The sequence below is a fragment of the Vulpes vulpes genome, chromosome 1 (assembly GCF_048418805.1).
Source record: "Vulpes vulpes isolate BD-2025 chromosome 1, VulVul3, whole genome shotgun sequence".
Classification (NCBI taxonomy): Eukaryota; Metazoa; Chordata; class Mammalia; order Carnivora; family Canidae; genus Vulpes; species Vulpes vulpes.
This window is the reverse complement of record NC_132780.1, coordinates 117,315,732-117,341,011: the sequence shown is the minus strand read 5'-3', so window position 1 is coordinate 117,341,011 and position 25,280 is coordinate 117,315,732. Positions and strand designations below refer to the sequence as shown.

At 40.9% G+C, this 25,280-nt stretch overlaps 1 protein-coding gene across 3 annotated transcripts in view; it reads left to right on the top strand.

Annotated features, from left to right (window-relative positions):
• The window catches only part of LSAMP (limbic system associated membrane protein), a 639,835-nt gene that overhangs the window by 582,386 nt on the left and 32,169 nt on the right, over positions 1–25,280 (top strand). For all 3 annotated transcript variants that reach the window (XM_025990102.2, XM_025990101.2, XM_072724085.1), the window contains exons 4-6: positions 10,747–10,881; positions 20,473–20,593; positions 21,058–21,206. In XM_025990102.2, coding sequence (XP_025845887.1) covers positions 10,747–10,881; positions 20,473–20,593; positions 21,058–21,206 — 405 coding nt within the window. The remainder of the gene's footprint in view (positions 1–10,746; positions 10,882–20,472; positions 20,594–21,057; positions 21,207–25,280) is intronic.

The following is a 25,280-nucleotide window of genomic DNA, read 5'->3' as shown; positions in this document are numbered from 1 at the left end:
TTTTACTTCCTATTTCTTATAATTACTGTTTATAATTGTACTTCAGAATCCGTGCTCTGCTGTTCAGATCGTACCCCACTTGCATATATATTTTTAAGTATTGGGTCCAATATACTAAAAATGTATATTTTAAATTATCAATCTTATTCAGCATTTAGAGGTACCCATCTCTATCCTCTTTGCCCTCTAGATGCTTAGTTCCTTATTTTTGCCTATAGCTGTCCTTGGTTTATAAAGACCTCAGAAAACAAATGAATAAAGAAAGGAAGTGTAAACAAAATAAGTAGTTTTATTCTTCATTAATATCCAGTTGTTTAGAAGGGACCTCCACTTGAATATCCTTTAAGGATTCAAATTCAACAGGTATAAAAAGTAAATTTTATTCCCCATTCCCCCCCCCCAACTTAAAAAATATCTGGTCCACAAATCAGTCAAACCAAGAAATTTGGGGTCATCCCTTTCCTTCATTTGCCACTTTAATTAAGGGGATTTTGTGAAAGTAGCACCTTCCCATCAGGCTAGGACAGTCTTGTGGACTTCCTTCATTTCATCCCTTTAAACCTCTGGGGTGGCCTTTTCCTCAGCCTTTGTTTTTATTTAAAAAGAAGTGGAGGAAATCTCCTCATGCAGTGCTTTTTAAATGAAGTGACTTGTCGAGTCTGAGACGATGGCAGTAATCTGAAAGGCAGTAAATTTAGCGACCCTCACTGGCATAGACAGCCTGTCACGGCTTGAAACATAAATAGCAGTGGAGACAAATCGCTGCTGTTTTCCTATTAAGCTTTGGCCCACTAGCCCCCGTAGCCTTCCAGGAGCGCATGGGCCCAGCCTGTGAGAGCCACTGCCTTCCAGAGAGGCTGGGCTCCCCCCCACCCCACTCCACCTCTAGGCCTGTGCTCCCAACACTGCAGCTGGGCCCCTCGTTCCCCGTGTGATCCATCTGCTTCACAGAAAGGCCAAAAAACCCGGGCCAGGATTGAGGGGGTGCTGGTACACACAGGGCTGCAACCCAAGCAGAGTGTTGATGGAGGGGGGCGGTATTTCCTCGTTCCTACATTTGGGGCTAACAGCAAGAAGCAAATCGTCAGACTCCTTAAGGATTAATTGTGTGGAACCTGGAGCTGCCTGCCTGACGTTCAATGGGAACATTCTAAGAACATCAATTTGGTTCATGCTTACCATTTCCTTTTCTGACCTACCCCCACCCCTTACTCCACTTTTCTCTTCATTACTTATTTATTGACTTTAAGCAAGAACAGTTCTCTAAATTGGATCGAACAGCTCATTCAGCAGTGAGGCAGTCGGAGAAGTGAGGTCAGGATTTGGGGGTGAGCCCAAATGAGGTCACTGCAACATAGGGGCTAGAATGGAAGGGCAGAGGACCAGATGGGGTTATTCCTGCTTTGTTTTAATTACCTTTCAAAGGCTTCTGTGGCCATCACAAAACTATGCCTAGCGATCCTTCTTCCATAGTGCAATTGCCCTGCTGAGTTTAACACATTCACTTACAAAATGCCAATTGATTTATGTGACTCTTGAAAACAGCAACTGCTGTTCTCATCTCTCTAGATATTTAATCCTCAGCCAAGGCAGAAGCACTAATGACAGGTCGCATGACACCCCGACAGTTTTGATGGAGCGGTGAGAGATGTTGGTTGTTGCTACCTCTGACCACCAGTTCTAATCTCGTCCTTACCCCCTTCTTATGAAATCATCTGGAAAATAGACACCTGCTGGAATTTTTATTTTTCTTTTATTACAAAGGACTCTCCTAGTTTGGGGGTTTTTTTTCCGTTTTATCTCTTTGCCTCTTCTTCCCCACACCCTTAGGAAAATAAAAATGAAGACAGTGAATCCCCCCCTTTATGACATCATGCTATACCGTACAAATGTTCTTCAGTCTCTACTACAGTGGTGTGAATTACGACCAATGTATACATCACACATTGAATCCACACGTAGCTCCAGTCTCTTAGCAACTCTGTATTTCTGGGTGCCTGGGGAACGTACTCTCCAGGATGTTCCAAGAAAACCTGATACCAGCCATGTGTAAAGAATGGAACTCATTATCTTCACTCAGATTAAGCTCTCCTTCCTAACTTCCTGAGTGGTGCCAACTGCATTCAAACCAAGGAAGTCCTTAGCTTTGAACATACACACTGCATTAGAATACACTTCATACTTCAGAAAACTCAAATGGACTACGGGAGACCCCAAGGCAAGCGAATGTCCAAGTACGTGGCACACATTCCTTTCTTCTGCCCTCGCACACACACACAGCTTATTACAATACAATGAGTACAAGAAGCTGGTACTGAGTGTAAGTGGTATTGATATAAAAAGGAATATTTTACGATTATTCATTTTTTAAAAAGATTATTTATTTATTTAAAGAGCTACAGCAGGGAGAGGGGCAGAGGTAGCAGGAGAAAGAATCTCAAGCAGACTCCATACTCAGCGTGGAGCCTGATGTGGGACTGGATCTCACTGCCCTGAGATTATGACCTGAGCTGAAATCTAGAGTTAGACTCTTAACTGAGTGTGCCACCCAGGCACTCAAAAAGGACTTTAAACCAATCGAATCTCCATGGCATTCCAAAATGAAAGAAAGAAGGAGTGGGGGGTAAAGAAAGAAGGAAAGAAGGGAGAGAGGGAAAGGGAGAGGAAGGAAGGAAAGAAGAAAGGGAGTGAAGGAGGGAGAAAGGGAAGAAGGAAGGAAGAAGAAAAGGAAGGAAGGAGCAAATTATTAAAAAATGCCATTTTACTCAGTACCTTGTAGGTTCTGGAAGGTTCCATTGTACCTTCAGAGTACAGAGTTACATGCAGAGTTACCAAACACAGTAAATCCAGAGTCTTCACACCACCCCTCACATCATGCTGCTCATTTCTCCTTCATAGAAAAGTCTGTTTCAAGCAGGCTAACAAGATTGCCACACCCTTTCACAATTTGCCAGCTCTGATTTTCTGCACTTGTGTTTTTCTACTTCCTGAAAACTCACTCCTCCCAGTAAGTCTTTCCTAATATAAGAAGTCTATTCTAGGGGATCCCTGGGTGGCTCAGTGGTTTAGCGCCTGCCTTCAGCCCAGAGTGTGATCCTGGAGACCCGGGATCGAGTCCCACATCGGGCTCCCTGCATGGAGCCTGCATCTCTCTCTGCCTGTGCCTCTGCCTCTCTCTCTCTCTCTCTCTCTCTCTCTGTGTGTGTGTGTGTGTGTCTCTCATGAATAAATAAATAAAATCTTAAAAAAAAAAAGTCTATTCTATACTGTTCCTATACCTCCTTTCCTTCCTGTTAGCATATGTGTGCACTAGGGGCCTTGGTGGGGCCTCTATAAATAAGTAGGTACTGCTATACATCCAAGTTATCGGCTTTTTCTCTTTTTTTTTTCAAATAAATTGCTTCATTTGATTCTTTCAATAAAGAAGGTAAGTGGACAATCCTTATAAAAACTGAAGGCAGGACTCCTGGGTGGCTCAGTGATTGAGCGTCTGCCTTTGGCTCAGGTTTTGATCCTGGGGTCCTGGGATCGAGTCCTGTATTGGGCTCCCCGCAGGGAGCCTGCTTCTCCCTTTGCCTATGTCTCTGCCTCTCTCTGTGTCTCTCATGAATGAATAAATAAAATATTTTTTAAAAATTAAATTAAATTAAAAAATAAAAACTGAGGGCTGTCTTTTACTGTCTTTATCTGTAACTGAGCTGCATTGCTTTGGAAATTCCCTGTTTCCCATTCTCAAACTCGCATTTTATACTCCGTAGACAGAAATAGAGCAGATTCTGAGAGCTAAGAGACCAGCTAACTATCGCATCTCATGGCACTATAATGATCAAAGCAGACATGCCTAGTTGGGAACATGAGCTCCAGAAGCCCACAGACTGGTTCAAACCTCAGCTGTCCTTAATAGCATTACATACCTGGGCAATTTCCTTCAGGGTCTTCTCTAAACCTGGATTCCCATGTTTCCTCATCTGTGGGCACTTGGACACAGTATTGTGAATTAAATGGGGTAATATCTGAGTTACCTAGCGCAGTGCCTAGTCTGTAGCTCTGCCAACGATCACCCTGCAATATTCCTGGAGCACTCCAGTCATCCAGCATCGTATCGTGCTGCACATCCTGATGGAGAGGACTACAATGATGAGCAAAACCAGATGTGGTCCCTACAATGGAAGACTCACCGTTATCAATACAATTCCCCTTGTGGAAAACAGAGCATAGGGAATCCTGATTTCAAGCCTAGCATTTAGAAGGGCAGAACGGTTTCTAAAAACTGACACCAAATAAGAGGTAATGGTTAAATATGAGTACAACAACAGAATGTCATGCCCCAGGAATAAAAAGGATGTGTAGACAGGCAGCTTCCGGTTGGATGCTGAGCTCAAACTGTCAACTAGCTGACTTTTTGTATGTGAAAGCAAAAAATGCAAACCATAATGAATTGGATCTCTCTGCATGCCAAGAAAAATAATGCCAGGGCGTTCTTCTTCATTTGGCTCATGCTCATTCATAGAGCCAAAGCCAGTTGTGAATCTCTCCTGGCATTGTGCTTGCCTCTGGTTTCTGGGTACTAACTACACCCTTTGGGGCTGCAGAAGGCATGGGGCCAATTTGCATAATCCACACCCTGTTGTGTCTTCCTATTCAAATGGGGAACATTTCTACAGCAGAGTAACCAACCTCTTCCCTTCCATGTAACTCAAATATCTCAATAGTCAAATGCCTCATTCTCTAGAGAACTCTCTCTTCTTTCATTTCCATCCCTTGAACTCTTCCTTAAAATCATCCCTATTGTATCACCATTGTATGTCTTCAATGCAGTGTTCCTCCCTGTGTCTCCTTATTGTCCTATGATTGTTGCTTCTGACAACTGTGTCCGCCCCCACACCTGTCTTCTTTCCATCATGATCACTTACTACTCCCTTCAACCTTCTCATGATGGGTGGTGAGAGGTGGGGATGAGAAGTGGTTTCACCCTTTGGACAGAAACACTGTCAAATGCTAAAGAATCTCTCAGGTGGGATGTGAAGCTGAAAAACAAAACTTCAAAGGATCTAGAGAGAGAGACATGGCTGGAAATATAAACAGAACCCCATTGCAGGCATATTTCTTTTTGGATTTCGTGTGTTTCTTTCTCTCCTCCATTTTTTTTAGCATATTTGCATAGAACGCAATGTGCAAAAAAAAAAAAAAAAAAAGGTCAGGAAGGAAGCAAACACAGGAACAGGTGAATATGTCCTTAGGAAAAAAAAAGAAAACATGAAAACGTACTGTAAGAACAGAAACTTGTTACAGTATTTGAAGTTAGCACAGAAAACTTCAAATGGCATCAATGATTTGCAATCCTTTTTTCTTTTATTTTTAGAGGTAGAAGCTCATAGCTTGCTTTTGTGTACCCTGTTCACTCTCCTTTCTAACCACAGGCCCACACAAACACATGCATACGAGCACACGTACATACCTTGCAAGAAAAGTTCTACTTCTTTGCTTTTCATTAATCTGTATGTGTGTTTGTGTTGAAGCTAATGTGTTTACAGCCATTTGTAAATATTCAAATTTAGTAGAGCAAAGAGAACATCAATCCCACTTCAAACCCATTTTCCTTTCTGTGAAAAAATGATCTACCGAGATATTATACTGAGACTCTTCTTAGAAGAATGGAGAAAAAAATGATTTCTCCATTTCCTAACATGTATGAATCCTTGGAATCCTACATATTTAAAGTCAGAAAACACTCAAATTTTAACAAGACTTCTAAATTTTATTTCTTATATCTCATATAAAGAAAAAGAAAGATATCATAGTGATAATTAGGATAGTAGTCTTTTTTTTTTTTTTTAATTTCAAATAGGGCACTTGTCATCTCTGGGGAATTTGCAAGAATAAGCCTATTCTATTTAGTAAGCAAATATTTGGGTGTTAGTGAGTTTGTATGTTGTTTCCTGAAAGTTCAAGTAAATAGTTACATGTAGGTAAATAGCTATTTGTCTATATGCATGTATGTGGGGGAAAGTGAAGGATGGATATGGGGGAGAGAGAGAGGAAGGAGGGAAAGGGAGAAAAAGAGAGCAGTGCCACAGAAATGTATTTAATTTCAAATGGCTGCTCGCCTCCAAATGCCTGGTTGACCTCGGAAATCTAAATAAATCAACATTTTGGATGTGAATTCCTCCAGTTTCACCAAAGCACAGTATTCTGAAGCTGCTAAGACTGTGGCACCTGGCATACTTTAATTGGCGTTATTCCTGCCTGATTTGCCTCTACATTAGGGAACACGAAGAGATCGCTTTCCTCTTGCCGTTAGCTTTAGGCCATTCCTTCTGACTTATGAAGAAATATTAAGAAGAACTAATATGTACAATTTGAGTAAACAATGACTACGAGGGGATATGCTAATTATGTGCAAGAGTCTGAAAGGTGCATCCACTGAGGAGGACGAGAAGTTATTTAGCCTCGTAGCTGAATATTGCCAGGAGACACAAAAGCACATTAAGCAAAGGGAGATTTAAACTAAACACCAGATCCCAGAATAAATATAACACTCGGCGACATGAGCAGGCTTGTGGAAATAGGTTGAGATGTTTAAAATACCAAAATATTGAAATTTGCATTTCAAGTAAACATTTATACTAGGGCAGAAAATAATAGGAACAAGAGAAAGGCCCACATTGTAGCCAGAGGGCTTTATTCCTCCAGAGAACTTGACAAAGGCTAAGTATTACACTCTGGCCTGAGAGCCTTCTTAAGGTTGTGAGGGTGTAGGGAACCGGTGACAGGACCCTTGGGTTGAGAGCAGCCAGTCAGAGTGAACTGAAAGGGTGGAGGGGAAAGATGCCCTGAGGGGGACAGATATACTGGAGCAAAGGAAGAAAAGCAAGAGAATCTGAGCACATTTTAGAATTCTGATTCAAGGTTAACAACATGTACTGCATGCTTTGAACAAAAAGCTGCGCTTGATCTGATAAAAGCTGTGTCATGGTGACTGTTTCTACCTGGGGGCTGTGTTGGTGTGGCCACACCTTTTTTTGAAACCATAACCCCGCATAGCAAATGCATCCTCGGGGACACAGCCAGAGAGGCTCTGTCCAGCTTTTCAGCAGCGTAGGACTCAGTCTACCCTTTCTTCCCCAATGAAAATGCACTCTGTGAGGATCATCAAAAAGAGGAGACTGATACACCAGCTTCTCATAGAGAATTACTGAGCCATCTTTCAGTATTTCGTTCTCTTAAGCTTTATGATGTATTGAATCTGGCTCTAGTTTCTACTTGTGTTTCTTTCTCTTTTTTTCAAGATTTTCTTTTTTTTATTTATTCATGAGAGACACAGAGGGAGAAGCAGGCTCCCCACGGGGAGCATGATGCGGAACTCGATCCCAGGACCCCGGGATCACGACCCAACCAAAGGCAGACGCTCAACCACTGAGCCCCCCAGGCGTCCCATCTACTTGTGTTTCTTAATTCAGTTCAGCTAACTCAACAAACTAATCTGTGCCAAATCCTGTCCAACAGAAAAGCTCCCATTTCCTCTCAGATCACTGTGGATTAATAAGAAATGCTCAAGTGAAGTAGGACAGATAATGTGCTGTGGGTAAAGTCTCCTACGGGTGTAAGAAATAGCAAGAGGTGCCATGGGGGCACCTGGGTGGCTCAGTCAATTAAGCATGGGACTCTTGATTTCGGCTCCGGTCATGATTTCAGGGTCACGGGATACAGCCCCCAGTCAGGTTCTATGCTGGGTTTGGGACTTGCTTATGATTATCTCTCTCCCTCTCTCTCCGCCTTCCCCCTGCTTCTTTCTGCTCTCTTAATAATAATAATAATAAGTGCCAGGAAGTATAAGAATTTCAACTGAAGGATCCAAGGGGCAAAGGAAGAATGACAAGAAGGGCCCAGAGGTGTTGTTTAATATTTTAAATTCTTATCAAGCTTGTTGGATAGAGGAAGACCATCTAGCTTCTGTCATCTGTATTTGGTTTGTACACTGAGACTGCCCACTCCAGTGAAACAGCTCCATACACATGTGCTGGGGATCAAGGCAGCCATCAGAGAGGAGGAGAGCCGCCATGGGAGAAGCAAAATGATTTTCCTGCCTTACAGGATGGGGCATGTAAGAGAAACTCCCCTTCATCTTCAGTGGTATTGGGGTAAATTCTTCCTGGACATGTGGGATTGAAAACTCATTATTATCTGCTTACCAGAAAAAGTGAGATTATTAATACCTACATTATTGTGTAAGAATCCCAGGTCCAAAAACACAGTAAATACCACTTTATTTTCTCTAGTTCATCTTACCCTCATAGGTGCTATCTTTCCCAAACTGGTAGGGCCTTAGTTGGTATGCTAAAAGTCGCCTTTTGCTCTCCTAGAACAGGTTTATATCTTTTAAAAATTCAGAATGCAAGGTAGGAATTCACTACCCACCATTTCTAGGTATTTCATGGGAATCGAAAAGAATTCAGTGTTGTTGGCTGTCTCTAAGAAGACTGCACTTGTTCTCTCTTTCACTGACAGCTCATACCTACCCAGGAATGAGGTTGAGGGGTGTGGGAGCCCAGCACAGCAGAAATCCTAAACTGTTCAGAAATCATTTGAACCCTTCTTTCTTTTTTTTAAAGATTGATTGATTGATTGATTTTAGAGAGAGAGTGCACAAACAAGGGAAGGGGCAGAGGGGTGCTCAGTGTGGAGCCCACTGTGGAGCTCCATCTCACGACCCTGAGATGGTGACCTAAGCTGAAACCAAGAGTCAGACACTTAACTGACTGAACCAGCCTGGCATCCCAAACTCTTCTTTTACTACAATCCGTCATTCTCAAAATCAGTAATGCTGTCTGTCAATTCCACCTCTGTATTCTAGATTTTTTAATGAGTTTACACCTATTTTGGCCTGCAGTTGTCAACATTTGTCTTCAGGGTATTTATATTTAGCTACAAGATTTTAGCATCAATTAGTTGTCATGACTCTCAGTCCACAGTTGCAAGTATGTAGGAAAGAATTTTTTTCCTCCAAGCCTAAATTCTTCCCAGTTCATCCAATACAGTGGACTCTTACCCCTCCACAAGTTTCTGTTTTCTTTCCTACCACATTCTACTTCTGTGGCATGTGAAGTCAGGTCTGTCTGCTTCCCTGAATGTGAAGAAGAAAAAAGGCGAAAACACAAATAGGGGGGAAAATTAATCTTTCATAGATGATATGCAGCTATTTACTTAATAGCCTAACTCTAAAGCATTTTCAGTAGAAACATGTGCTAGTTAAAGTGCAGGGCTCCAGAACCAGATGATTCTGTAAAACTACTGCCTTTTCTTGTTGGGATTGCATAGTTTCCTCAACACTGGTGATAGTGACCATTGACAAAGACTTGAAGCTTGGAATAGTCCTGACAGTTGTGTTACAGGATGTTATCAAACAGGCCCCGTGTTCTATTGGGAGCCAAGTTAACAGGCTTGGCTGACATGTTTAGACAGTGAATTTGTCTCTATGGTAGCTGTCTGTTACGTTGATTTGGCCATTAGGGAATTTCCAGAAAAGGAAAACAGCTTGTGGCATTTGAGCAAAGCTATTAATTGGTATCATTTAGTGTGGGATGACCAAGAGCAAGATTTCTTCACAGGGCAGGACTGTGTCCTTTTGCACCCTCCTCAGCTGCTTTATCCTAACCCAACAGAAATTGGGTTTAGTAATTTGGGATAAAGAGGGTTTAATTTAGCTGGAGTTCAAGTCCATACGCCTTTCTGGCCAAGCAACTCCCCTGCTCAATCCCCTTTCCATTTCAGCTTCTTTTCCTTCCATTCCTTTTCCTCCCCTTCCACTTCCTATTCCCTCTCTCCCTGCCGTGACTCCTTTCCAGGAAGAAAGTCATTTAATCAGTTATACTTCACAGGAGGAGAATTAAACAAGTCTGCTTGGCTTGAAATTTCATTACCAAATGGACACATCCAACTTTGTGGAACTTTCCAAAAAGGACCTCCGGACCCCTAATCCTAACTGACTAAACCGATGGTATTGAGCTTCCTACCACCCACCTCCATGTGACACCATCTGTCACAAAGCACAGCATCAGCAGCACATTCTCATGGATCTGGTCTGTAGTCTGAAAGCCTCAATGATGAAGTGGTTTGACACCGAGCAAGGAAACCATAACTACAAGACGGAGTTTTGAACATGACCTTTGTAAACAGAATTCCACATAATTTGAGGGAGAAGAGTGACAGTTTCTCATAAGGAAACCTCATGTCATAATAACAACTCTGGTTGGAAGTGTGTTTGGCCACAAGGTGTAATTGATGGCAACAGTGCTTAGACAAGTAGCCCCCCTGAGCCCTTACAACCGTATGCCCAATTCCCACTCTGTCCTGAGCCCTTCACCAATGACTGGTGGGTGCAGATGCCTAAATACTGCAGTTTCTTGACTTTTAGTCAGGACAACTTTAAGTGGGACCTGTGCTTTCCCCACAGCTCCCTGACAGATTAAACCACATTACCCTCTGTGGGATGTGACCAGCACCCTCTCTTGGCTTCTTTCTCTTCCAGGTCCCATTTTCCCACTGCCATGCTGGTTTTTCCTGAGAACTCTCCTTCCATGATCACTTTCATGTGACTTTTTGTCATGGGGTCTGCTTCTGTGGAAACTGACCTCAGACAAATACATGGTCAAATTATGAAAAAGCCATTTGCATTTACTGAAAACATAAGTGCTCTGCTGCATATTTTAAACCTAAAAAACAATCATGCAAATTTCTGTTTTTCAGGGAGAGAATTTGAAGGAGAAGAAGAATATCTAGAGATCCTTGGCATCACCAGGGAGCAGTCAGGCAAATATGAGTGCAAAGCTGCCAATGAAGTCTCCTCGGCGGATGTCAGACAAGTGAAGGTCACTGTGAACTGTGAGTATGGCAAAAGCCAGCGGGTGCTGTGTGCCCAGGGCCCACCTCCACCACGAGCAAGCTCTAAAGATCCCATTAGCAAAAGAACATTGCATTTCAAGCAGATGCTCCTCTGGTCAGGGATGCACATTTATACATTGGACACATCCAAGGGCAGGCCTTGGCCTTTGGATTAGATAAATCAACTCTACCAACTCTAAATATAACCCATAATGCATTTAACAATACAGTCTGTCTTTTACTAAGACTACAGAATTAAGAAAATATGACTGAACAGCACTAGCATTTCTAGCAATCACTATTCTGGTCTTTGTGAAGAACAAGGTCATACCACTTTGGAAAAGGAGACAATTCATTTGTGCTTAAACTGGAATTTCTAGCTTTTGCACTGCTTATCAGAAGGGAATAACCTGGCTTCTGCTATTTAACTAATTGGCCTTCGGAACAAATTCAAGTCACTGTGGTCAGGTATCATGTGTCCCCAGTGGCTACCAGGAATACCTGATAAATTAGTTTGGTTATCTATTTGTCCCAAAGTATGGGCATTAGAAACAAAGATTTCACTAAGATGCATAGGTAATGGGCATACTTTGAACTTCTCAGATGAAAGGATCCTTAGATGTAGTTCAAAAGACAGGGGGAGGGGGCGGATCCATATGATGTGTGTCACCCAGCAAAAGAATAAAGAGAATTCGTTTATCTTGTTCAGTTAGGAGTGACTTTTCACATCATTCAAATTCAAGTGCCCACATCACACAATTGTGGCGAGTGACAGGGACAAAGGGACGTCCTGACAGTTCCTTCTTCCTATGCGTTTAGAGTGCTCGCACACACTCGCACACAAATATATGCCCTATACACCCATATCTACATGTGCACATATAACACACATACATGCATGTGCAGACACACATGCACAAACACATTAACCCATATTTGAAAATATACTGTAGACCATGATGAGTTACTTTCCATTATCTTAAGCCCTCCATGCAGTTACCTATGTACCACTGATTCGATATAAAGTCTCTGTCATGGTACGTATAACTGACTCATTTTAGGGTTTTATATACCGAAGCTCAAGTAGGAAAAATTGCCTTTCCAATGTGGAAGCAAGTGTAAGAAAAGGGATTCAGACTCTGGCCCATTTGATTCTAAAGCCCGTGCTTTCAGTAAAAGAGAAAAAAGAAGGCATTTTCAATCCTTAGTACCTACTATGTGCAGCACTGGACTAATGGATTTTCATTTAATTCTCACAGTAAACTTATGAGATAAGCATCACTAGTTTGACTTTAAAAACTTGGAAACTGAGGCATAGGGATTTGAAGAAGCTTGCTTGAGGTGACCTGGTCTATGCTGGGCTGTACCATTTCCCGTCGCCCTGCTTTAGCCTTGCAGTTTCTGAGACGGACAGTGAAATCTCCTTCACACCATACCTAGAAGAATCCAGTACATAGGACTCTGCCGTAGACACTGATGGCAATCATTTCCAAGAAGCAAGAGGTACATTTGATGAGCTCTGAAGTGCTTTTATCCTGTAGCTGTCTGCAATTTTTTTTTTTTTTTTTTTTTTTTTAGTAATAGAGTTTTGAAATGCCAGTATTACTATTCTTTTTCAGTGCTGGGTGTGTTTCAAAGACACATTAATGATCTCAATGTTATAAAATGCTTTAGGACCTTTTTTTTACATGAAAGGCAATTTCTCTGGGTGTTTATATAAGTTTATAATTAGGTTAGTTAGGTTCTTTTATGTACACACAGCCATGCCATCATCTTCCACCTCTTCTCTGACTTTTAGAGTTAAGATTTCATTTTCTCTTAATTGACCTTCATCTTAATTAGATTTCTGAAGGTCCAATCATGGAGTACATAGAAAATATTTATGCTTCCATTGTGTGAAACATCAAAGTGGTCTGCATTGCAGATGGTTCCCAAGATCAAAGCCAGCCGTCTGGGCTCTATTATTATTAGCGCAATTAGTCTGACATTGCTCCTTCTTGACTGTCCCCATAGTGTAACTTAGAGCAGAAGAAAATACTGATAATTTTTAAGAAAAAAGGCTTTTATGAAGATGTGAGCTTCTCCTACTGATGAGTGAAATACAAAAGAATATAGACAGAACCTTGAGATTCTGAAATGATACCTAATAACAAATTACATGAAGATTTATAATGAGCTTAGTTAAACATACAGAAGGTATATCCTAACCAGCAGTACCTAGCCCAGGCCTGACCTTATAAAAATTGCTCAGTGAATGTTTGCTGAATGAGTAGGTAAAGCACTCACAGGTAAAGTCCACCCTCTTGACATTTCTTCAAACTTTGCAAATGATATCAGTCACAAATCAGGAAATATGTTCTAATATCAATTTCTTTTGTAATCACCCTTTTTACCAAAACCTCATCTGCTATGTTTATATGACATTAAAACAACTAGCCATTGTGCCTGTTGTACTGTTGTACAATTTGTCCTATTTAAATGTAGTTGTATTAAGTAGACAAAGTCTCCAAGATTGAATTACAGAACCAGGGAAAGTAGGGAAAATTGCCTTTCCAATGTAGAAGCAAGTGTAAGAAAAGGGATTCAGACTCTGGCCCATTTGATTCTAAAGCCCGTGCTTTCAGTAAAAGAGAAAAAAGAAGGCATTTTCAATCCTTAGTACCTACTATGTGCAGCACTGGACTAATGGATTTTCATTTAATTCTCACAGTAAACTTATGAGATAAACATCACTAGTTTGACTTTAAAACCTTGGAAACTGAGGCATAGGGAGTTGAGGAAACTTGCTTGAGGTGACCTGGTCTACGCTGGGCTGTACCATTTCCCATCGCCCTGCTTTAGCCTTGCAGTTTCTGAGACAGACAGTGAAATCTCTGGCTAGCAAAACTTGTTCCTACTGAGAAATATCCAGTATTACTTCATCACTTCATCCAAGCCTACACACTGTGAAAGTGTCCCATTATTTAAACTGATTCCTCTTCCTTTTCAAATCGCAGGGTTTGGAATTAGTTCAGGCGATCAGGATGGCTAAGATAAATAATGGCTAAATAACTTACTGTAATGAAACAGACCCTGAGTACCACTGGGGGGAAAAAACCCCAATGCTGGTAATTTTCTCCTACGAGCATTTCATTGATTCATTTACTCAGTTGCCAACAGATATTTGTTGCAGGACACTGAGAAGCTAGAGCAGTAAATAAAAGATGGAGACACAACAGCTTCTCCTGTTTACTTCATAAGCTGGATTCTACGGTCTCTCCTTTTTACTTCTCTTGGATAATCCTTCTCCACAGTTGGTTTATAGCATTGCATACAGCCATTTGACGAGCAAAATCTATTTTCTATGTAGTAAGAGGTCCTGGAGTTTACAGAAGCTAAATTATTGACCTGAAATCTCTTCAACTAAATAAGCTTATTACTAGCACAATAAATAGGACTTCTGGTTTCTTGTATCTTACAATACAGCTAATTTCTTCCAGATACCATCCCTAAGGACAACTGTCTCTCTCTCTCTCTCTCTTTTTTTTTTTTTTTTTTTTTTTTTTTTTACAGAGTCCCTCTATTTCAGTTCTCACAGTACTTTAAAACTAGCCGCTTATGGGTTTACCTCATCCTAGTGCCCAGTATCCTGAGGATAATATCTAGTGCATAGTCAGTGTTCAATAAATGCAGACTGTTAAGTTTGTTTGAATTCTTCTTATGCTGAACTCTTTTCCTAATTCTGCAGAATTTTTTCTCCAAAACTGCCCCCACCTATCAAGTCTTCCCTCCATCCCATTAACCAGCTAATATTCCTACTTCCCACAACTATGTCTCTAGCTAGTTCACACCACCGTGCTGTAACGTCTTTTCCCTCTACTTGTCTCCCTTTGAGGTCAGCTCTGCCTCCACATCGATGTTCAGAGCTAACCGACCCAACACAGCTGCAGGGGGACTTGGATACTGGCATTTCTAAAACTCGCCCTTGGAATCCCTGGGTGGCTCAGCAGTTTAGCACCTGCCTTCGGCCTGGGGTGTGATCCTGGAGTCCCGGGATCAAGTCCCACATTGGGCTCCCTGTATGGAGCCTGTTTCTCCCTCTGCCTGTGTCTCTGCCTCTGTGTGTGTGTGTCTCTCAGGAATAAATAAGTAAAATCTTTTAAAAAAATAAATAAAAAATAAATAAAACTCGCCCTTATATTTGATAGTCATTTATGAGACATAGATTACCTACGATGGAATCTACAATTGGGACTGGAAACATCTGTTGTTTCCAGATAATATATATGCATTTTAACTGAAATCTTCAATGCTTTGATTCAAAAATCACCTAATGATGAGGCTTTAGGAAAATAAATGCTCATTATGGAACCAGACTGGCTACTTTCTCACGATATTCATAGCTATAGCAACGCATTCTCCATGCCAACCTTTAGTTTATTCTTATATTTGGGCCAGTTTTAGTAAAGACATGTCCTAATGCTCATGGATCCTTCAGAGGAAACATTCAATACAAATCCAGAGTACTGCCAGCCTTCTACCATAACTTTGCAATGTGAACAAGAACTATAATTTTCTGAATTCCTTCAGAGTACCAAGACTGTGCTAGAGATTTTGTATGAATCGCTGTAATCATCACATGGGCAGTGGCTAACCAAGGAGGGAGGTGTATTGGGCCTGAACTGCCCCAGCAAGGAGGTATTTATTTTATCACTGACATTATTTAGTATGTTTAGTTTAGTATTGCTAAGACATGGTGATTTGTTTTTAAAGTTAACTTTGAATTAGTTCTGTTATTGTTTCTCAATTCTCTAAAGGTAGTGCCATTCTTATTGCCTCCATCCTCTGCCCCTTTTATGTTGATTGGTCCACCACTGTACACTCACCCTGGAAGATAGTCAAATCATCCCTCTGCAGAAAGGACATAAACAGAGCTCAGAGAATATAAGCATTCTTGGCCATAAAATCAAAGAACTTGTGTGTGGTAGATAGAGTTGGGATTTTAACCCAGTTCTAACTCCAGTGCCTCTTTCCTTCCAAAACACTATGTAAATAATAGCAGCAAAATAATCAATGTAAAAATAAAAATAATAATAATAAATATAATCACCTCAGGTGTTAAACATGCTCCCTTATACATGATTTCATTGGATCTATACATCAAACCTGTGAGATAGGTCACAGGGATCATCATCTCCATTTAGGTGGAGGGCCTCAGAGGTCAACACATGGCCCCTAGGAGGTAACAACCCAAATGGCACAGGCAGAAAGTGAGCCCACAGCTCCTGATTTCTAATGCGGGTTTATACCCCCTAGAACACTGTATGCTGTGCCATTCTTGTTACCCTTTAATAGCAGAAATAGAACATTTACTTTTTACGCTACTAACATGTTCCCCTAAATGGTATTTTTCCTTATTAGGAATTCATTTCTCTTTAAAAGAACTCATACAAATGGAAGCCCAAAGAATTTCAGAGCATGGGCTTTAAAACATGGGTTCAATCTAGACTCCATCAAATGCTGGCCATGTAGATCCCTCCGTAGATCTCTCTTCTCATTCATAAACTAGGGTTAATAAGCCCTACCTTTGACAGCTATTATTTGGATGAAAAGAATACCTAAAGCCTAGTAGAGTGCTGACACATGGTAAATGCCCACAAATTGAGACCTTTATTAAGATTTTTGTTCTTTTCTATTATTATTCCAAAAAATTAGAATGACTGAATGATACTCTGTTTGTTAGGTCACTTTCATTGTTACCTATTCATTCTAATTGAAAGACTTTTGTTACTGGTGATATAAGAAGAAAGCCCTTATTAATATTTTCAGAACCAGAATTTTGAAGTAATAAAGACCAAAAGAGTCCTTTGAAAATGGTAGGCTATTCCAAAGTCACTTAAAGAATAACAATGAACTCTGTGCAGCATTTTTATTAAGCCACATTTTTATTATGATGATATTTTGAGCATGGACATCTATTATTTTAAGTACACTAGGCATGCTGCAATGTGATTTGTAATAATTTTTCTCAGCCTCACCTATACAGAATTCATTATAAATGAATTTTGAAATGTTCATTCCAATAAGCCATGAGTGAACAGACTTACACCATTGTGTCATCTAAAAACTATTAGGAACAATGACTTCTTTGTGTGTTTATCACTATCTGTGAATTTACCTTGGTAGGAAAAACTTCATAGATTTTCAAGGAGAGAAGCAAGTGTTTGGCCTTTATAATTTACCAGTGTCATCCTATCCCAAAATTAACGCACCTAAAATTGTTCAACCCTAATTCACTGCCACTGTTCCCATATTTGCATCTCTGAGGAGCTAATAAATAACTTACTGCTTAGTTATTCAGGTTCTGAACAAATTCAGAAATAAGTAAAGGATGTATTTGGGAAACCCAATTGCCCCCATTATTAGAGATCAAGATGGTTAGAGGTAGTACTTAGTGTGGAGGATTTATCTCCCCAATCATGGCAGCCCTGGAATGGGGCAGGCCTACTCACCTGAAAGTGGGAAGAAAAGAGCCCAAATAAGACTATCGTGTGGAGAAGCAGAGGAGAACCTCTGTTCCCTGCCAGAAGGTTGGTCCCAAAATGAAGCAAGGACAGAGATGAGCCAAAGAAACCTCATTTATTCTTCCCAGATTTTTCAGCCAGAACCATTCATTCCTTCTGGGTCTCAGAGCAAGGAGATATACTGACTAAGCCCCCACTATATAGAAGGAAACATCCAGAGTAAGGAAGAACTCTTCCACAAAACTGTCCCATGGGGCCTGTGTTCCTGGTCCCACAGTGAAGGGGCAGGAAGCCATTTACTGTAGCATTATTATATTGAGGTGCCACAGCAATGAGCACCGGAGGTGGAGGTGATGGAAAGTGTGCAATCAGCCCCAGGTTAGAGTTGGTTTAGTAAAAAGGTGGTCATCATTAACGGTTTGTCACACCACGTGGCTCCAGAGATTCATAAACACTGGCTAAAACTCATTTTATAAACTGAGAAACTAAACAAGTCAATAGAATCACAAGGAAGATTATCTCTCTGGCCAACATGCTACAAATTGTGGAGTCACTGGCGGCTTCAGAACCTACGATAGTGATGAAGTGAGGATGAGGAAGTAATAATTGTTTGTGGTCATCTATTTCTCTTCTTACGTTCTCAGTGTGCATCTCAGGGCATCACTTAGATGCCCAAGCCAAAAACTTGGGTGTTACCTTTGACATCCCCCCTCCTTCCCCCGCCCTTCACATCTATTCATGTCAATCCTGAAGCTTCCTATCTCTCAATCTCAAATCTGTCCATTCCTTTCCAGCCTCTTTTTCACAAACCTCATGCAAGCTCTCTTGGGTTCATTCAGTACTCTCAAAGAAGACCTCCCTGCTTCTGGTTCCAGCATTTTATACATGAGGAAGTTGAGGCAATGTGACTCTAGACAAAGCACTATTTTCTGTAATGAGGAAGGACAGTGAGGTATAGAGCCTGGTTTTGAGCTCCTGTCTATCAAACTTTAAATCCAAACTCTTAACCTCGATTCAGTGCCCCATCTCTATACAAATATCTCCCTCACCAACACCACTACCACCAATTATTCCTAATTATTCCTAATTATTACCAATTATTACTAATGTGCTATGATGGTACATATAGTGAATCACAAAATGGAAGAATTTTAAGTGGAACTTTGGTGATCATTTTAAGCTAACTCCTTTTTTTAAGAGAAAAAGCTCAAACTGGTGGAGACACTTGTGCAAGCCACAGTTCTGGTTAAGGTAAGAGTCGGAATCAGACCTCAGGTTTCCTGTTTGTGACTGCTAACCCTGATTCATAACTCATGGAAAAGATAAATGAGTTATAGTTTTGAAAGTTAGTAACTTAAGTGTTAAGTGAGTTATGGGTATGAACATACACGTGAGTCACGATGATACCAACTGCCCATTTGTGAAGGGTGGACAGTTTTGACTAGAATTGGTTTGTTTTCTTTAAAGCTGGAAGGGTTACTATAGGTCATTTGTGGTTCCCTCATATTATAGGTTTTAAAACCAAGGCTCCATAAGAGAAACTGTGTGATGAGAGGTCCACATAACCAAACAAATTAAATTCCAGGATTCCTAGTTTCCAATCCAGGGGTTTTTCTATTCATCTGGCTTTTTTGTATCTATACAAAGATGAGTAGATAAGTCGAAAACAAAACAGCCGCAACCACCACCCTCTTTGGCACACCTGCCTACACATGGGCCGGTGATGCTTATCCAAACAAGCCTTAACTCCTCCTCTCTTTGGCAATGATTTAAAGTGTCCAAGCTGATGTGAAAATGAAATGGGAGAGAAAACTTCAGACTAACCTCATGGCTTCGTGCATCCTTTTCAACTAAGAAGATCAGAGTCTTCTATAAGCAGGAAACTTGGAAAATAGTTCTGAATATGAAGACAAAAATCAAAAACGAGTACCTGAACCAAGGGCTGAAGAGCAGAGATTTAAATGAATTTTGTGTACTAGTTTACTTTGCTAATTTCCCTAAGTAAGCTTTCTTCTCTACAAAATCGAAACAGATTGTTTGGGTCTATTTTTGACTTGTGCACAGAGCCAACCTGCCACTTTCAGGCAAATGGCCTTTGGACAGAAAAGCCCTTTTCTCCTTGAAGGTCCATAACCTGTACAAATACAGAATCATCAAGCCAGGAGCTTGAGCCTACAATCCGACCTCAGTCGCATGGACCTGTAAACACTTGTTCCACCCTCTGTAGGATTATTTGAAAGAATCATGGCAAATTAGAATATCAGATGTGTTTCTGAGCTCATTTCATGCCTGCTATAGTTTTGCAGGCCCAATTCTCAGCAGAGCATATCAAGTATACAACTGCCAGAGAACGCAGAAAACTGACACACCAGCAAGGCATCTGTGTGGCTGGGTAGATTCAACTGCACTCTCACACACAAAAGCACAATTTACTTGGGTCACAGCAATAAGGGAACACTTAGAAGGAAAAAAAAAAAAAAAGAAAGAAAAGCTAAGCATCTAACACCGGTTTGTTTTTCTGAATTCCTGCAGCAATATCAGGCTGAGCTTAGCTTATCAGGGAGGAGAACTTTAGTCCTTCATTACTTTCACCAGACTTCTTACTGCCATCTCAAACTGTGACAATAATGATGATGATGATGAAAAAGAAAAATGTTCATATTATACGTTTAAAATCCCAAGTCCTTTGGTATCACCACGTAATTTATGAAAAGAAAAAATTGTGTGACTGTTATAATCTATGGTTGAAATGATTGACAGTCTATCGGAGTAAGGAAAAAGAAATCCTAGATTCCATTGCCATAAAACCCTGTGAAGTGTCCCATTTAAGTGAAGCAAGTCTTCGGTTTCATTAATCTTCTCTTATTTTTATTTAGTTTTCTAGTGATCAGCTGAATGGTTCTGCTGATCACCATTGGTACTAATGGTACTAATGAATCAGTACCATTCAGCTGATCACAAAGTTCATGTAAATGAAGCTTGAAGACTATTCCTTTCATGCAGTTCTTCGATCAGATCATCCTTTCTGAGTCATTCTTGCATGGAAACTCTGACTCTCATGTAAACTGTGTGCCTGTCTTTTCTACAGATCCCCCCACTATCACAGAATCCAAGAGCAATGAAGCCACCACAGGGCGGAAGGCTTCACTCAAATGTGAGGCCTCAGCAGTGCCTGCACCTGACTTTGAGTGGTACCGGGATGACACCAGGTATGTGCCAAATGCACTGTGCCCCCATTGTTCCACTAGGTGGTCCTCAGGACAGAACCAAGCTCTGCTATAATTATGTGGGTTTATACAGTTAAACTCTTTGTTTTCTAAATTCTTTATCAAGTACTTTGGGGCCTTAGTTCTTAACCCAAAGCCCCAAAGCATTCAGGTTACATGCAAAGAGGGAGGGAAGGGGCTTCATGGGTAGTTTTCACTTGCATATCTTTCTTGCCTGTAGCAGAAACCAAAGCTCAATGAAACTCATCCATTCCTGAGTCTCCTTTGTCAATGGACCTTGATTCTGATAATGTGGGGTTCACAATTAAAACGAGGAGTTGAACATGGAACCACAAGCTCTAACTACTCCATTCCTTTCCATGCCCTCCAATACCATGGTGAAAAGGGGTCGCTACACCAAGTCTTCATCCATGTTCCTTTGTACTCTTCTGTTTTTGAACTCTTAGGATAAACAGTGCTAATGGCCTTGAGATTAAGAGCACGGAGGGCCAATCCTCCCTGACGGTGACCAACGTCACTGAGGAGCACTATGGCAACTATACCTGCGTGGCTGCCAACAATCTGGGAGTCACCAACGCCAGCCTAGTCCTTTTCAGTAAGTATGCCAAAACAGGGACTCAGGAGAATTACTAAGTTCTCCAGTAGAGAACTTAAAAATCATTTCCGTACCTCATCATTTACCTTACCTCTGAAAGATGAACTCACACAAAAATAAGAATACAGTCACTGAAACAAAAACACAGGCCCTCAGTCCATATTGTAGGGCAAGATTTACAAATGAAATAATTTCTCTCTCTATTTACTGACTGACTTTTGATAACTGCCTTGTTGTGGATTTTGTTGTTGCTGGGTTGTTTTTTGTCTTTCTTTCTTTCTTTTTCTTTTTCTTTTTTTTTTTTTTTTTTTTTTTGGTTTTGTTTTGTTTTTCCTGATAGATTTAACTGTAAGAATATTCAGAGAACAGAAATCTCTTTAAGGAACAGAGGTGATGTAAGATCCTGGAAATGGACAGCAGTTTAAAAATGGCCCCGGTGAGAGTGATTGAGGAAGAAATATTCCATGAGATAAGGTACTGGGAGAAGAGAGAGGCTGGGAAAAGAAAGTGTATTTTTAACAACAGAAGAGAAAGGATAGAATGAATGATTAAAACATGATATAAAATCTAAAGGAAGAAAAATGGTCACAGAAAGGTTTCCATATGACAGCAGGAAACATTAGTTATCTGACATATTTTTGGAGGAGATAAAATGGTAGGAGAGAGAAACATTTCCAGGGACCAGAGACGATCCTAAGGCAGACAGAGGAGGACTCAGTTGTTTCAGCTTCCTGGTGTTAGCAGGAGAGCCCATCTCAGAGCTTGCTCTACAGCAGCTATTACTGTAGGCTCTCTGACCCCCTGCCTAGCTGGCCCTGAGCTGAACATAGACACAAATACCCCTCAGAAGTACGATGGATGAAATTCCTATACATTCCAAATAGGAAAGCAAGTCTATGGTTTCATTAACCATCCCTATTTTTATGTCGTTTTCTAGTGATCAGTCTCATTCAGCTGATCACAAAATTCAGAATAGGAAAATGGAATTTAGAATAGGCAAATATTAGGAATAGGAATATGTTTACCAGAATAAGTAAAACAAACAAAAGAGTTAGCACATGCTGGGCCAGAAAGTTCATTTGGGTTAAAAGAGAAAGTCCAAAAACTTTACTATTATTATTTTGGAATAACAAGCCACTAGGAGTTTTTTCTGCATGGGTTCAGTGGGAAAAGCTAGAAATACCATGACTAGGAGAGATGTCTCCATCTTGCTTTATCTGACTTAGATGAGCCTACAAGAAATATATTTTTTAGGATAAAAGTCGATTTAAATGAGAGCTTTCTTGAGATGCAGTATTAAAGCCATTTTATGACTGTTCAAGATCCAACTCTGCTTGTAAAAAACAACAGCAACAAACTATTCTAAATTTGGCCTTCAGCTTTCGCCCATAACCCCCCTTGACTTCAACCTATAATAGTTTGATGGGATATAGTCATACAAATGCTTGAAGTTTAAAATTCATATGAATTGTAATATGAAGTTTAAAATTCATATCTCGGTTTACTTGTCTCCAAAGACTAAACATCAGTGTTCTTTACTTCGTCTAGAGACACCAATATCTCAACACACTCGAGAAGGTACTTATTAAGAAATGTAGTTACCTGACATCAGGGATTCCATAACTGGAGGGAGGGGGAATAGCCTCAACTCTAAATTTGAGACTCTGACATATCTAAGGTAACCTGGTTAAGTAAAACCACATGCAGCTAATAAGAGGTTCTATAGGGACAATAAGAGGTTTTGTAGAGAAAGTAGGACAGTTGGATTAGAGAAAATGAGCAACTATAATTTGCATTAAAGTATCTTTTCTTTGTACCCCACCCAGAAGAAGAAATGTGCTAATATATTTCAAATAATAAAACAAAATGACACTTATAGACTGAGAGGAAGGTGAAGGAGGATGGAAGTATAGGAAACTTGAGGAGAAGAAAGCAGGGTGGGCTAGGTCAGAGATAATGGAGATACTGCTAGTCTGCTGGTGGTGATGACAGGTAATCTCAACCCTGTAATACCATTCCCCTATTCATAAAAACCCATTGAAAGGACTCGATCCAGTACAATTAAGAAATGCCAAGAATGTTATAGAATTTCTGCTTGCAAACTGAGAATCACAGACTTGGGCAAGTGGATCATAATCATATGGTCCTGATGACTTCACAGAAGTCACCTGTATACACTTGAGAAGTGCACCGCGGGGTGATTAATGGTGCATGACATCCCTGTGCCCCCACACTGCCCTCTGCAGGACAGCCTTCCCAGGCACCAGCCCTGCATTCGGCCGCACGTACATCAGCATTGAGTTTAGAACCGATTTCCCACCTTATGGGAAAGTTAGGAAGCATAGTGATGAAAATTAGTAGAACTGTTGCCCTCTTCCTTAGATCCATGGCTCAAGTGTGGACATTCTAAGGGGGGAAGCTGTGCTTATTACCGAACAGGAAGGGCACTTCCACCACACCCACCCCTCTATGACTTTTTAGGGTTAGGAGGCCCTTGTTACAGCCACTATAGCCGGATCCATGGGATTACAGCTGTATGGAGCCCTACTTCACAAAGGGAAGAGATAAAGAGAGAAGAAGAGGGAGGAAGGAGATGGAGAAAGAGAAAAGGGGGGGGAAAGGAAGTACTTGTGTGAACAGATTGCCCATTACTTGGACTCAAAGTAGATGGGTTTAATGGGAAGAAGGAAGACACTGGTAGTGGTATTTTTCCACAGAACAGGGTCAGGAGGGGAGAGATGCTTGGGAGGGGTGGCTACAGCCGCTCTGATAGAGAGCACTGTGTGGGCAGTGGGGTGCTGTGCTGACCCAGCCAGTCCAGAGCAGACAAGGCAGCTGGTTAGCTGCTGCCAGCCAGCAAGAGGAAGCAAGTAGAACCAGAGATCCAGAGCCCCTGAAGAGCTCACGATTATCCATCTTCACTGGTGTGTCAGCACATTTTCAGTGTCTACCACAGTGACAAGTGCTGACTCTTTGCAGTGTCAGTTTGCGGTCACTGATACATCTTGTCCTCCACCACATACATACATATACTTCTCCACTCTCCACTCAAATATTGATCTCCAAAGGGGTCAAAATAATTGAATGAAAGTACAAGAATGCATTGTATTTGTAGTAATTTTTTCCTAAGCCAATGGAAGCATTCCTTTCTCATTTGTCTCCTTCTCCACACATTCTAGCATTGTTTATCAAGGATCTGCACTACCTCAGGCTATATTATATCCAACTTTATATGTTTTTCTCCATCCTGGGCAAAGCATTGCATTGTATAATTTTTCTGAACACATTAATCCAGTGGTACAGTGAGTACAGGCAAAGATTCAGCTTTGTCCTCATCAGCTGTGGATCCGGATAGTCACCACATGGAGGAAGACCTCTGTTGACACGAAGAGAAGGTCCATCCTTAACACTGTAACGTAGCAGCCTGTGTTTCCACACTGATGACTGTAATGCACTCACAAAGGAAACCTACCTTGTTTCCATGCTTATGTTGAGTTACTTTTAAAGCAATGGATAGGGAGGAAGGAGAAGTTAGGGATAATTTTAAAGTGGTCACTTCTGATCAAGTGAGTGTTTACAAGATACTCTGTACATGTGCTAAATACTTAACCTACATGATCTCATTTAATTGCCTAAATCCTAGGAGGGACTCCTACTTCTCCATTATACAAAGAGGTGAAGTAACTAGAGCCACTAAGTAAAGCTGCTGGGGTTTAAATTTGGGTAATTTCCAGAATCCAGGCTCTAGATCAATATGTCACCTAGATTTGTGTATGTGGAGAACATGTTAGGAGATATATCTTTTGTAGTTTGGAAGTGAGAAGACATTTAATTTCCCCTACGATCACCATATGGTTTCACTCATATGTGGAATATAAAAAATAGTAAAAGGGACTATAAGGGAAAGGAGGGGAACTGAGTGGGGAAAAAGTAGAGAGGAAGACAAACCATGAGAGACTCCTAACTTTAGGAAACAAGCAAAGGGTTGCAGAAGGGGAGGTATGTGGGGGGATGGGGTAACTGGGTGACGGGCACTGAGGAGGGCACTTGATGGGATGAGCACTGGGTGTTATA